Source organism: Oryctolagus cuniculus, chromosome 11, assembly GCF_051225735.1.
Source record: "Oryctolagus cuniculus isolate XC-2025 breed Fujian yellow rabbit chromosome 11, ASM5122573v1, whole genome shotgun sequence".
In the NCBI taxonomy this organism is placed as follows: domain Eukaryota; kingdom Metazoa; phylum Chordata; class Mammalia; order Lagomorpha; family Leporidae; genus Oryctolagus; species Oryctolagus cuniculus.
The window spans coordinates 117,299,334-117,314,175 of NC_142877.1; the positions used below are offsets into that span (position 1 = coordinate 117,299,334).

General features: G+C 45.8%; 1 protein-coding gene across 1 annotated transcript in view; it reads left to right on the top strand.

The window, feature by feature from the left end:
- The window catches only part of EP300 (EP300 lysine acetyltransferase), an 88,258-nt gene that overhangs the window by 19,750 nt on the left and 53,666 nt on the right, over nucleotides 1–14,842 (top strand). Inside the window, exon 2 of the mRNA XM_002721395.6 lies at nucleotides 11,162–11,799. Within this exon, the coding sequence (XP_002721441.2) occupies nucleotides 11,162–11,799 (638 nt within the window). The remainder of the gene's footprint in view (nucleotides 1–11,161; nucleotides 11,800–14,842) is intronic.

Below are 14,842 nucleotides of genomic sequence, written 5' to 3' on the forward strand. Positions count from 1 at the left end.
AATAATTGATTTGTATCTTTATTTTTTTTCCCTTTGAAGATAAAAGGAACAACTTAAGCTTAGTAAAAAGCTATGAATGGGCTGGCACCACGGCTCAGTAGCCTGTGGCGCTGGCACCCTGGGTTCTACCCCTGGTTGGGGCACCGGATTCTGTCCTGGTTGTTCCTCTTCCAGTCCAGCTCTCTGCTGTGGCCCGGGAAGGCAGTGGAGGATGGCCCAAGTGCTTGGGCCCTGCACCTGCATGGCAGACCAGGAGGAAGCACCTGGCTCCTGGCTTCGGATCGGTGTAGCACGCTGGCCATGGCAACCATTTGGGGGATGAACCAATGGAAAGAAGAGCTTTCTGTCTGTCTCTCACTGTCTAACTCTGCCTTTCAGAAAAATAAAAAAGCAATGAGTGATATTGAGGCTGGTCAGTTTTAAAATGTTTGTTTAGACTGTGACCTTTTAATTTCAAAATTTTCTTATTTTGTTGATAGTTTTAGACTACTAGGTTTCTTTTGCTGTATTTTATAGCATACTTTGGCTAAAGGCGTAAGCGCATATTTTTAAATATCCTTTTTGCATTAGATTACTCAATTCACTGCATGTGAACCTGTTACCAGGTTTAATTCTTGAAAGTCCTTGGAAAAATTTGATATTTGGCTTGAATAAAATACACAATAAAAAGTTTTTGATCTTTAGTACTCTTTTTAAAATCCATTTATTTGAGAGGAGAGACAGCTAACTCCTATTGAATGGTTCACGCTCCATATTCCCATAGCAGCTAGAGATGAGCTGAGCTGGGATTAAAACTGGGAGTAGGGAACTCAATCTAGATCTCTCACGAAGTGTTAGGAACCCAATCACTACCGTTTTCCAGGGTTGTCTTAGCAGAAGGCTGGAGTTGGTAGTGGGGTAGCTGTAAAACCCAGGCTTTCCTGTGTTAAGACACAAGCATCTTAACCTTCTGTAGTGTCCACTCTGACCTTTAGCAGAGTTACAGAGAGAGGGAGGGAGAGATCTTGTATCTGTTGGTTCATTCCCCAAAGAACTGCAACTGTAAGAGCAGAGCAGGGCCAAAACCAGAATCCTGGAACTCCATCCCGATCACCTATGTGGGTGCAGGGGTCCAAGGACTTGGGCCATCTGCTGCTGCTTTCCCAGGCACATTAGCAGGAAGATTGATCAAAAGTAGAGCAGAGACCGGCTCTGTAGCGTAGTAGGTTAATTCTTGCCTGCAGCACTGGCATCCCATATGGGTGCAGGTTCTAGTCCTGGCTGTTCCTCTTGCAGTGCAGCTCTCTGCTATGGCTTGGGAAAGCAGTAGAAGATGGTCCAAGTGCTTGGGCCCCTGCACTGCGTGGGAGACCCGTAAGAAGCTCTTGGCTGCTGATGGGTGCAGCTCTGGCCGTTGCGGCAATTTGGGAATGAACCAGTAGAAGACCTGTCTGTCTGTCTCCTCCCTCTCAATGTCTGTAACTCTACCTCTCAAATAAATAAATAAAATCTTTAAAAAAAAAAAAAAGTGGAGCAACAAAGACTTAAACCAGCACCCATATGGAATGCTGGCATCGCAGGCAGTGGTTTAACCCACTGCAGCACAAAGCCAGCCCTGAGCTTCAGTACTCTTAACTCTATCAGGATAGATTTGATAATCTGGAAGTTGGGTTCTTGGTCTGAAAATATTATTTAAATTTTGTTAAGAGGTGATTTCTCAGCTTTAAAAAGATTCTGGAAAAATTCTAGTTCTCAACAACAATCCACAGCCTAAAGCACCTGCAAAAATGAAGTGTGTGGGTTTTTTTTTTTGTGTGTTTTGTTTGTTTGTTTGTTTTTTGTTTTTGTTTTTTTTTTTTTTAAGATTTATTTGTTTATTTGAGAGGCAGAATTACAGAGGGAGAGGTCTTCATCTGCTGGCTCATTCCCCAAATAGCCACAATGGCTGGGGCTGTGCCAGACGGAAGCCAGGAGCTTCTTCGAGGTCTCCCATGTGAGTGCAGGGGCCCAAGCACTTGGGCCATCTTCCCATTGCCAGGCACATTAGCAGAAAGCTGGATTGGAAGTGGAACAACCGGGACTCGAACTGGCGCCCATATGGGATGCCAGCTTCTTGGAGGCTTAACCTGCTAAGCCACAGAGCCACCCAGAAATGTCTTTAATGAGGATTTCTATTCAGGTTCTTGGTGCAGCATTCTATTTAGCTTAACTAGTTTAGTTTGTAATTTACACAATGTATACTTTTTTTTTTTTTTTAAGATTTAGTTATTTGAGGGGCCAGCACTGTTGCACAGTGGGTTAACACCCTGGCCTGAAGCACCAGCATCCCATGTGGGCATCATTTCAAGACCTGGCTGCTCCTCTTCTGATCCAGCTCTCTGCTATGGACTGAGAAAGCAGTAGAAGATAGCCCAATTCTTTGGGCCCCTGCACCCGCGTGGGAGACCCAAAAGAAGGTCTTGGCTTTAAATTGGCACAGCTCTGGCCTTTGTGGCCAATTGGGGAGTGAACCATCAGATGGAAGACTGACACTCTCTCTCTGTTCTCCTCTCTTTAACTCTGACTTTCAAAAAAAAAAAAAAAAAGGAACAAGTAAAAAATGAAAGCAAATAAGCAAAAAAAGGGGGGGGGGACTTTAAAAAAAAAAAAAAAGATTTAGTTATTTGAAAGAGCCACAGAGAGGCAGAGACAGAGAGAGAAGTCTTCCATCTACTGGTTTATTCCCCAGATGGCTGTAAGAGCTGGAGCTGTACCAATCCAAATACAGGAGCTTCTTCCAGGACTCCCACGCGGATGCAGGGGCCCAAGAACCTGGGCCATCTGCCACTGCTTTCCCAGGCCATAGCAGAGAGCTGGATCAGAAGTGGAGCAGCCGGGACTCTAACCAGTGCCCATAGGGGATTCCGGCACCGCAGGTGGTAGCTTTACCTGCTATGCCACAGCGCCTGCCCCAGTGTATACATTGTGAGATTTTTTTTGTTTGTTTTTATCAATGTTACTATAAAGGTTATTTGAAAATCATTTATAACCATTTGTTGCCCTTGTACAGAAATTAACCTCTATATACAGACATTTGCTTTGCATGTATTTTAGTTGACAAGTAATTGTGTGCATTTAAGGATTCATTGTGACATTTTGGTATATTTGCTTTGGATTTTTAGTCAACAGTTACATCACCTGCAGGCGGGTTTGTTTACTTTTATTTTTGTCATTTTTTTTTTATATTGCTGTGACTTAATATTCTAGTATGGACTTAAATAGTGTCTTGTTCTTTTTTAAATATTTGAGAGTGCAACACAGAAAGAGGAGGAGAGGCACAGAGAGAGAGAGGTCTTCCATCTGCTGGTTCACTCCCCAGTTGGCCGCCATGGCTGGAGGTGCACCAATCCGAACCCAGGAGCCAGGAGCTTCTTCCTGGTCTCCCATGCTGGGGGCAGGGACCCAAGGAATAGGGCCATCTTCTGCTTTCCCAGGCCATAGCAGAGAGCTGGATCAGAAGTGGAGCAGCCGGGACTTGAACTGGCACCTATATTGGATTCCAACAGGAATCCAATAAAGGAGCAGCTTTACCTGCCACCCTGCAGCGCTGGCCCCTTTATCTTGTTCTGATACTGAAGACTAACATTTTCCCATATTTGTTGTCAAGATTTAGGTTTTTGGAAGAAACTGTTGAAGTTCCCTTTAATTTAATGATTTTTTTTTTTAAGTAAGCTTTATTTATTTGAAAGGCAGTGAGAGAGAGATCTTCTGTCCACTGGTTCACTCCCCAAATGGCCACAGCATCCGGAGCTGGGCTGATCTGAAGCCAGGAGCTTCTTCCGGATCTCCTACACTGGTGCCAGGGCCCAAGCACTTGGGCCATCTTCTGCTTTCTGAGGCCGTAGCAGAGAGCTGGATTGGAAATGGAGCAGCTAGTTCTTGAACCTGCGCCCTGTGGGATGCCAGCACTGCAATCAGCAGCTTTACCCACTGTGACAACAAATCACTGGCCCTTGATTGCTTAGTATTGTTTTTGCTTTTGTTGTGGCTAAGTATCAAATTTTATCCAGTGCTTTCCTTGCAGCCATGAAATGAGTCTTAAATTTTGTTTATTCTGCATATGATGAATGCAGTGACATTTCTGGAAGTATTGGTGTTCTAATGTGTCCTGTATTCCTGGTGGAGTTATCCCAACATGTTCTTTTTACCTAGCTTCAATTTATTCATATTTTACCCCACCCTCCCTATTTTTGTTGGAGTATTTTAAAGCAAATCCCAGCCATAACAGTTCATTAGAAGTACTTCAAGGGCTAGACTTGGTGGCATAGCAAGTAAAACCACAGCCTGTGATGCCAATGTCCCATGTGTGTGCTGGTTCAAGTCCCAGCTGCTCCACTTCCAATACCGCTCTCTGCTAATGCACCTGAGAAATCAGCGGGAGATGGCCCAAGTATTTGCCCCTTCACCGTCAATGGGAGACCTCAAAGAAGCTCCTGGATCTTGGCTTTGGTCCTGCCCAGCCCTAGCAATTGCCACCATTTGGGGAGTGAACTAGCAGTTGGAAGATCTGTCTGTCTCTCTCTGTGTCTTTCAAGTAAATAAATACTGAAGTACATCTCTCAATAAAAAGGATTCATTTTAAAATTTTTACTATGTCATTATCACACTCAACAAAGGTTTTTGGTTTTTTTTGTTTGTTTGTTTGTTTGTTTGTTTTTTTTGACAGGCAGAGTGGACAGTGAGAGAGAGAGACAGAGAGAAAGGTCTTCCTTTGCCGTTGGTTCACCCTCCAATGGCCGCCACGGCCGGCGCGCTGCGGCTGGTGCACCGCGCTGATCCGATGGCAGAAGCCAGGAGCCAGGTGCTTTTCCTGGTCTCCCATGGGGTGCAGGGCCCAAGCACCTGGGCCATCCTCCACTGCACTCCCTGGCCACAGCAGAGGGCTGGCCTGGAAGAGGGGCAACCGGGACAGAATCCGGCGCCCCGACCGGGACTAGAACCTGGTGTGCCGGCGCCGCTAGGCGGAGGATTAGCCTAGTGAGCCGTGGCACCGGCCAACAAAGTGTTTTTTTTGTTTGTTTGTTTGTTTGTTTTTTTTAGTTTTTTGACAGGCAGAGTGGACAGTGAGAGAGAGAGACAGAGAGAAAGGTCTTCCTTTGCCGTTGGTTCACCCTCCAATGGCCGCCGCGGCTAGCCCACTGTGCTGATCCAATGGCAGGAGCCAGGAGCCAGGTGCTTTTCCTGGTCTCCCGTGGGATGCATTTTTTAGTGTCACCCATTACCTAGTCTATACAATTTTCTGATTCTTGTTTCTAATGCCTTTTTTTTTTTTAGATTTATATTATTTATTTGAAAGAGAGAGGCAGGTTTCTGTCTGCTGGTTAACTCCCCAAATGGCTACAGCAGCTGGGCTGGGCCAGGCCAAAGCCAGGAACTTCGTTCATGTGTGTGCAGAGTCCCAGGTACTTGGGCCATCTTCATCTGCTTTCCCAGGCACCTAAGCAGGAATTTGTTTGAAAGTGGAGGAGCTGGGACTTGAACAGTTGCTCATGTGGGATGTTGATGTCACATACAGCTGCTTTACCAACTACACCACAACATAGCCCCTCAGAAGATGTTTCGACAGTGGTTTGTTTGAATCCGTATCATCCAGTTGTTGAATCTCTTGAGAAAGAGTACCCGCATTTTGATCCTCTCTTTGATTCCCCAAATGCTCATAATTACAAGTGGAAGTGGGGCCTGTAAGCTGGGCATGGAACAGGAAAGGGATACAATCTAGGTCTCTCGCAAGGGTGGGAAGAATCCAGTTACTTGAGCTCTCAGGCCTGCCTTTCAAGGGGCTGCTTTAGCAGGAAGATGATGAAGTCAGGAGCTGCAGACATGACATGAGACCCCAGACAGGAGACAGTGGGCCTCTGAGTGCTAAGCTAACCCCCCTACCCTAAATCTCAATTTAAATCACAGCTCCTTTTTTTTTTTTTTAAAGATTTATTTATTTATTTGAAAGGTAGAGTTACAGAGAGGCAGAGAGAGAGAAAGAGAGAGAGATCTTCCATTGCTAGTTCATTCCCTAAATGGCCGCAGTGGCTGGAGCTGAACGGATGAAGCCAGGCGTCAGGAGCTTCTGCTGGGTCACCCAAGCCCTTGGACCATCTTCTTTTATTTATTTATTTTAATTTTAATTTTTGACAGGCAGAGTGGACAGTGAGAGAGAGAGAGACAGAGAGAAAGGTCTTCCTTTACCATTGGTTCGCCCTCCAATAGCCACTGCGGCCTGTGCACCGTGCTGATCTGAAGCCAGGAGCCAGGTACTTATCCTGGTCTCCCATGGGGTGCAGGGCCCAAGCACCTGGGCCATCCTCCACTGCACTCCCTGGCCACAGCAGAGAGCTGGCCTGGAAGAGGAGCAACCGGGACAGAATCTGGTGCCCGGACCGGGACTAGAACCCAGTGTGCCGGCACCACAAGGCGGAGGATTAGCCTAGTGAGCCGCAGCACCGGCCTGGGCCATCTTCTACTGCTTTCCCAGGCCATAGTGGAGATCTGGATCAGAAGTACAGCAGCTGGGTCTTGAACTAGCGCCCGTATGGGATGCCGGCATTGCAGGAGGCGGCCCCTAAATCACAGCTCTTTCCATTCTCCACTCTACCTCCCTTTATGCCATTAATTTCTTGGAAAAACTGGAATAGCCTATGTCTTATCTTTTGGATTAAGGATTGAATGTTTTCTTGGGAATTACTGTTTTCTGTTGTGTTTTTTTGTTTTTGTTTGCATAAAATTGATTAGTAGTATTGCAGCCACCGCCTGCAGTGCCGGCATCCAATATGGGCACAGGTTCCAGTCCCAGCTGCTCCACTTCCAATCCAGCTCCCTGCTAATGTACCTGGGAAAACAGTGAAGGATGACCCAAATACTTGGGCCCCTGCCTTCAGTGGGAGATCTGAAAGAGGCTCCTGGCCTGCTCCTGGCCTCTACCTGGCCCAGCCCTGGCCTTGCAGTCTTTTTGGGAGTGAACCCAAAGATCTTTCTCTGGTTCCTACAGTTCCTACTGTTCTGTTTCTAATATAGTAACTTGGATACTGAACCCGTTAGTTTTTAGTCTCATTTTTCATCATAAGCCTTTGAATTTCTTTTTCTTGAGGCCAGTGTTGGCATAGTGGGTAAAGCCACAGCCTGTGATTCCTGCATCCTGTATGGACTCTGGTTTCTGTCCCAGCTGCTCCACTTTTGATCTGCCTTCCTGCTAATGACCTGGGAAAAGCTGCAGAAGATGGCCCAAGTGTTTGTGCCCCTACTGCCCACTTCAAAGACCCAGATGAAGCTCTTGGCTCCTGGCTCTAGCCTGGCCCTGTCCCAGTCATTGTGGCCATCTAGGGAGTGAACCAGCAGGTGGAAGAATCTCTCTTTCCCTCCCTTCCTCCCTCTCCTCTCTCTTTGTAACTCTAACTTTGAAATAAATAAAAAAAAAATTCTTAGAAATTTTTATTTGAAAGAGGACCTGGTTCATTCTGCAAATGCCTGCAGCAGTCAGGGCTAAGACACACCAGATTCAGTCCAGGTATCCTCAGTGGGTGGCAGAGTCCCAACTCCGTGAGCCATCATCTATCTACTGCTTCCCAGGATGCTCATTAGTAGAGTGCCAGTATCAGAAGTGGAGCCAGGACTGAGACCTAGGTACTGCCGCGTGGAACGTAAGTGTCCCGAGCAAGCTTTGAATTACAGAACTTTAAGTGCATGTATTTATTTTTTATTTGGAAAGCAGAGAAAGATCTGTCTGTGTGTTTTTTCATTCCCTTAAATGCTTGCAGCAGCCAGACTGGGCCAGGTCAAAGACAGGACCCCAGAGCTCAATACAGATCTCCCACTTGGGTGGCAGGTACCCAGCTGCTTGAGCCATCACCACTGCCTCCCACAGTGCACATTAGCAGGAAGCTGGAATCAAGTGGAGCTCAAACTCCAACTCAGAAATTCTGTTTTTAAGATTTATTTATTTATCTCAAAGAATTACAGAGAAAGGGAGAGACAGAAAAAGGTCTTCCATCCTTTGGTTCACTCCCCAGTCGGCTGCAACAGCCATAGCTGCACCGAACCGAAGCCAGGAGCCAGGTGCTTTTTCTGGGTCTCCCACGTGGGTGCAGGGACCCTACCTGGGACATCTTCTACTTCTTTCCCAGGCCATAGCAGAGAGCTGGATCAGAAGTGGAGCAGCCGGGACTCTGAACTGGGATGCCGGTACTGCAGGCAGTAGCTTTACCTGCTTTGCCACAGCGCCAGTCGTACCTAAATTCTAAGGAGAGATTATTTTTTAAAGATTATTTATTTATTTATTTGAAAGCTGGAGTTACACAGAGAAAGAAGGAGAGGTAGAGGCAGAGACAGAAAGGTCTTCCATCCTTTCGTTTACCCCCCAGTTGGCCGCAACAGCCGGAGCTGAGCTGATCCGAAGCCAGGGGCTTCTTTGGGTCTCCCACGTGGATGCAGGGGCCCAAGCGCTTGGTCCATCTTCTGCTGCTTTTCCAGGCCAAAGCAGAGAGCCAGATTGGAAGTGGAGCAGCCAGTACTCGAACTGGCGCCCATATGGGTGTCAACACTGCAGGTGGTGGCTTTACTTGCTACACCACAGTGCCGGCCACATGAGAGGTTATTTTAATTCAGCTCCATTCCCATGTTCAATATGCGGATGATATTTTTTTTCTTGCTTGGATCAAGGGAACAGTAAACATAGAAAGTTTGATTCCAATTTTGTAAATTATATAAATAGAAAATAATGAAAGAAACATGTCAGTATATCAAACAACCATGTGAGAAGTGGCTTTAGGTTCATTGTGCTTGAATCTTTTCTTTATATTCCAAATCTGTTGTTTACTACATGTTTTTACTTTGAAGTGGCAAAATCTGTAGAACTGTAGATTTTAAGCCATGTTGATCTGGGAATACAGTTCAGGTGTGGCCACATGCTTACTGTGCTGGACATTTTTCAAGAAGTTGGGTGTAATAATAAGGCATATTCTTAGAGTTACAAGTCTGGGTGCATGGGTTGGGTGAGGGATGGTGAGACAAGATGCAGAGTAGGGATGGAGGCGGATAGATAATTTCAGTGGCAGGATAGAGCAGCAGGGGCAGAAAGCCATACTTAGATACCAAGATTAATTGGATCAAGTAGATCATTAAAGCAATAGCTTGTTGGCAAGGGATGCATGTTTTTTATAGGATAAGCTTTTATTGATTGTGACTGTATTAAATACTCAGTACTGACTTTTTTACTTATAAAGATCTTATTTCTTTATTTATTTGAGAGGTAGAGTTAGGGCAGAGAGAGTGAGAGACAGAAAGGTCTTCCATCTGCTGTTTCACTCCCCAAATGGCAGCAGCAGCAGGAGCTGTGCCAGTCTGAAGCCAGGAGCTACTTCTGGGTCTCCCAGATGGGTGCAGGGGCCCAAGCACTTGGGCCATCTTCTGCTGCTTTTCCAGGCTGTAGCAGAGACCTGGATGAAGAGGAGCAGCTGAGACTAGAACCTGCACCCATGTGGGATGCCGGCGCTGCCAGCAGAGAATTAACCTACTGTATCACAGCACCAGCCCCAGTACTGCCTTTTTAATGTGAAAACTGGAGAATTGAAAGAAAGCTCAAAAACTTTATGTCATAGGTTAATGTGAGGGGACTTCAAAAAACAGGTTGTGGGTACTGGATTAAAAGATGTATTTTGGTGAAGAAAAATTTGAAGTTCGTTTCTTGGTTTTTCATGCTACATATCTCTGAACTTTCTGAAGATCCCTTGTCCATAAACAGGTCAATAAAAAGCAGTTTGCACCAGGACACAATTTGCTGATATCTGGAAGCCTTTTTTTAATTGTCATGTTTTGGGCACAGGTGCTGTTGCCAACAAGCAGAGAGACCAGGGATGTGCTATCTTCTTTTTTAAGATTGATTTATTTGGGGACCAGCATTGTGGTGTAGTGGGTAAAGCCATGACTTGCAGTGCTGGCTGCTTCACTTCTGTTCCAGCTCCCTGCTAATGTGTGAAAGCAGCAGAGGATGGCCCGAGTCCTTGGGCCCTGCCCTCGCATGGGAGACCCAGAAGAAGCTCCTGGCTCCTGGCTCTGGATAGGCTCAGCTCTGGCCATTTCAGCCATTTGGGGAGTGAACCAGCAGATGGAAGACACCTCTCTCTCCCTCTCCCTCTCCCTCATCCTCTCTCTCTAATTCTCTCATAAATAAATATTTAAACAAAAGATTTATTTATTTGAAAGGCAGAGTTGGGGGGGGTGGAGAAATAGATCATCCATCCCAGATACAATGGCTGGAGCTTGCTGATTGGAAGCCAGGAACTTCTTCCAGCTCTCCCATGTGGGTTTAGGGACCCAAGTACTTGGGACATCTTCTGATGTCCCAGGTGTGTTAACAGGGAGCTGGATCAGAAGTGCCGCTGCCAGGACTTGCCAGCACTGCAGGTGGCAGCTTACCCCCCTATGCCACAGCACTGGCCCTGAGAAATCATGTGTTAATCTGTAATTTCTTCCCTTTTTTGGTGGGAGTGGGATGGGGATGTTTTGTGTGTTGAAGGAAACATAGCTTTATGCCCTGGCTAGATTTTGGTTAAGGAAAACTATTGTGTCGCTGCCGGTCTTGTGAAAGCAAATTCACTTAGTTTCAAAGGACCTGCTTTGTGGTGGGCACTGTGATGGGTCCTTGAGAAAGCACAAACTGAGAATTCTACAAATGGTAGCTCTTTCATATCAGCTCTTTCTTTGTGACTATAAATTTCAAATTTTTGCTTTCATTCTGTGTTGTTTGTATGTAGACAAATCTTTTAACCTTCTAAGGAATTCTGCTTATTCATACAACATAATTGCTTATCTTTTTTTTTTTTTTTTTTGGACTGTCAATTTAAGCTTCCAGGAACTCACATAATGCATGTTAACTAACATTTCAGCTTTTTTTTCCCCTTGGTTTTATTTTAGGTACAGTTGTTATGTATTTAAACCTATTGGTATAACTAAATAACCCTGTTGTTGTTGTTGTTTTTCATTTATATTACAAAATGTTTTAGCATAACATGAAAAAACTGCAAAACAATAGAGAGGTACTGTTCCGTGGAGTGAAGGTTTGGAAATGATATCTATAATGCTTATTAAAAACAATGTACAGCAGTTTCTGATTTTCCTTCTGTTCAACTTTAACATCTTTTCTCTTTGCTTTTAGATTTTGGTTCACTGTTCGACCTGGAGCACGACTTACCAGATGAATTGATCAACTCTACAGAATTGGGACTGACCAATGGTGGTGATATTAGTCAGCTTCAGACAAGTCTTGGCATAGTACAAGATGCAGCCTCCAAACATAAACAGCTGTCAGAATTGCTGCGATCTGGTAGTTCCCCTAACCTCAATATGGGGGTTGGTGGCCCTGGCCAAGTCATGGCCAGCCAGGCCCAACAGAACAGTCCTGGATTAGGTTTGATAAACAGCATGGTCAAAAGCCCAATGGCACAGGCCAGCTTGACTTCTCCCAACATGGGAGTGGGTGCTGGTGGACCAAATCAGGGTCCCACGCAGTCCACAGCAGGCATGATGAACAGTCCAGTCAGTCAGCCTGCCATGGGAATGAACACAGGGATGAATGCTGGCATGAATCCTGGAATGTTGGCTGCAGGCAATGGACAGGGGATGATGCCTAATCAAGTCATGAACGGTTCAATTGGAGCAGGCCGAGGGCGACCGAATATGCAGTACCCAAACCCAAGCATGGGAAATGCTGGCAACTTACTGTCAGAGCCACTGCAGCAGGGCTCTCCTCAAATGGGAGGACAAACAGGATTGAGAGGCCCCCAGCCTCTTAAGGTGAGTGTTGGAGTCCGTTACCCACTTATTCCTCACTGTTCATGTTTAATCTTACACAGTGTAAGTTATATGTCAAGGGTATACTCTGTTGTCAGAGGTTTAAAAATTTTGGCCAGGCCAAGACCAAAGCTGGGGTCCAGGAACTCATTCCAGATTTCCAGTGACAGTGGCAGGGACCCCAGTACTTGAGCCATCACCTGCTGCCTTCCAGAGCGTACCTAAGCAGGAAGCTTTTTCGCTTTGCTTTGCTTTTGCTCTTCCCTTTTTGTAGGATTATTAATGTCAGTTATGGAGCTCTCTGACAATCAGTTTGTGATGTTCACTTGGCCTTTGCCAAGTAATGTTTAAAGAGTGTTTAACATAAAAAGTTTTAAAGTAAGAGATATGATCTGTTGCATGTCTGTTTAAGAACTTAGGTAGCCTTGGGTTAGCAAGAAGCATTAAGAATGACTAGTTTTTGGGCCATGAGGTGTGTAAGACAGGGTCTAAGAGTCCCCAAGGGGAGGGAGACAGGCTTTCAATGCCATATTCTGAGACACTTTGTTTACTTTAAAAAAAAATTTTTTTTTAATTTATTTGAAAGGCAGAGTAGTAACAGAGAGAGAGATCCACTGCTTCACTTCCCAGATGACCCAGGGCTCGGCTGATCCGAAGCCAGGAGCTTCATCCAGGTCTCCCACGTGTGTGTAGAAGCCCAAGCATTTAGGCCATCTTCCACTGCCTGCCCAGGCATGTCAACAGGAAGCTGGATCAAGAGTAGAGCAGCCAGGTCTCAAACCAGCACCTAGCTTCGTAGGCAGTAGCTAAACCCACATCACCAGTCTCTGCCTTTCACTTTAGCTGGTGTCTACATGGTGCTGGGTCAGGCGACACTGGGAGTATATTAGCTATGGAAAAAGAAAGGAACTAGTCACTGCCCATGTTGTAGAAGAAATGGAATACAGTAAATTTTCTTCCTATGTATGTTTGGTGTGGGAGTAGAGAAAAGGTTCAGGAGATAGAAGGTTGTATTTTTTTTTTTTATAACTCTGGCAGCAAAACTGAGGGAAATAGAAAAACAAGAACCAGAGCATCCTTGTTGGAAGAGTGACTTAAATGTCAGGACTAAATTACCACCAGCTGCCCAGCAGACACTACCATGTATTTGAGACCACCATGTAGTCTGCTGTAGAATGAGCTTGGAGTTTTCTAGGTAATGCCTTGTGGTTGAGGGAACAAGCAGTGTTGGTACCTGGTTGAAGTTAAGTTGCTGTAGGCAAGCAGGCAGTGTCTATGTAGTCATGAAGTACCAGATTGTGTTGGGATGTGTTTGAATAAAAACATTATAAAGGACATCAAGGCAGTGCACAGATGGCAGGATTTTTTTTTTCTTTTTCTTTTTTGACAGGCAGAGTGGACAGTGAGACAGAGAGAAAGGTCTTCCTTTGCCGTTGGTTCACCCTCCAATGGCCGCCGCAGCCAGCGCACTACGGCTGGCGCACCGAGCTGATCTGATGGCAGGAGCCAGGTACTTATCCTGGTCTCCCAAGGCAGGGCTCAAGCACTTGGGCCATCCTCCACTGCACTCCCTGGCCACAGCAGAGAGCTGGCCTGGAAGAGGGGCAACCGGGACAGAATCCAGCGCCCCGACCGAGACTAGAACCCAGGGTGCCGGCACCGCAAGGCAGAGGATTAGCCTAGTGAGCCGTGGCGCCGGCTTTTTCTTTTTTTCCTTTTTTCTTTGACAGATAGAGAGACAGAGAGAAAGGTCTTCCTTCCATTGGTTCACCCCCCAAATGGCCGCTATGGTCCCAACTACACTGATCCGAAGCCAGGAGCCAGGTGCTTCCTCCTGGTCTCCCACACTGGTGCAGGGGCCCAAACACTTGGGCCATCCTCCACTGCCCTCCCAGCCACAGCAGAGAGCTGGACTGGAAGAGGAGCAACCGGGACTAGAACCGGCACCCACATGGGGTACCAGCACCGCAGGCGGAGGATTAACCAAGTGAGCCACGGCGCCGGCCCCAGGATTTTATTTTTTTAAAGATTTATTTATTTACTTGAAAGGCTGAATTACTGGGGCTGGTATGAGACAGATCTTCTACCTGCTGGTTCACTCCCCAAAGGGCCACCATGGCCAGAACTGGGTTGATCCCAAGCCAGGAACCCGGAGCTTCTTCCCGGTCTCCCACTTGAGTGCAGGGACTCAAGGACTTGGGCCATCTTACTTTGCCTTCCCAGATGCATTAGCAGGGAGCTGGATCAGAAATGGAACATCTGTTGATTTGCCAGCACCACAGGTGCTTTAACCCACTACCCCACAGCACTGGCCCCTGTCCCTACAGTCGTACTGGTCAGATTTCCTTAGAAAATTTCAACTTTCTGAGAAATTTTTTGGCCTGGATGCTACCCATTCAAGCTGTCTCATTCTTGTATGCCTTCATCCAAACCATGCTACTTTCTTTATTCTCATTACCCTATCATTAGTGCATTAAGCAGGTTACTTCCTAGTCTCTAACTGAAAAAATTCTTTTAACTTCTTTTCCTTTCTACCACAGACAAACTTTTGAATTGACGAAGCTGTCACATTCATATAGATGTACAGACTATACAGACTGCATATGATTTAAAGAAATGAATTTTATTTACAGGGGGCTCATACAATTTATGGCTTTTATAGTTTCTGTTTTCCTAATTAAAAGAGCTATGATGACATTTAAGAGGTCAAGATCATGGGACTACAATGATAAATGAATTGAGATTCTGCCCCTTTTGCACATGGTTTGCCTCTTTGAGAGGCATACATTTTCACAAATGTGTTACTGATATAGACATGTTCACTTGTGAAAGAGCTGTCTAGAAGAGACAGTGCTTCACAGTAGTAGTAAGTAACATTTGGCATTTCAAGGATGCGTAGAATTCACAGGTTGTTCTTAGTTGTGACTGTAACTAAATGAACAACAACGACATTGAAGTGACTGCCGTTTGTTTCCTTTACAGGTTAGCATCAGGAAGTAGAGTAGGAAAGGAAGTGTGCATCTGCTCAGTTGCAGACAGGGAAAGC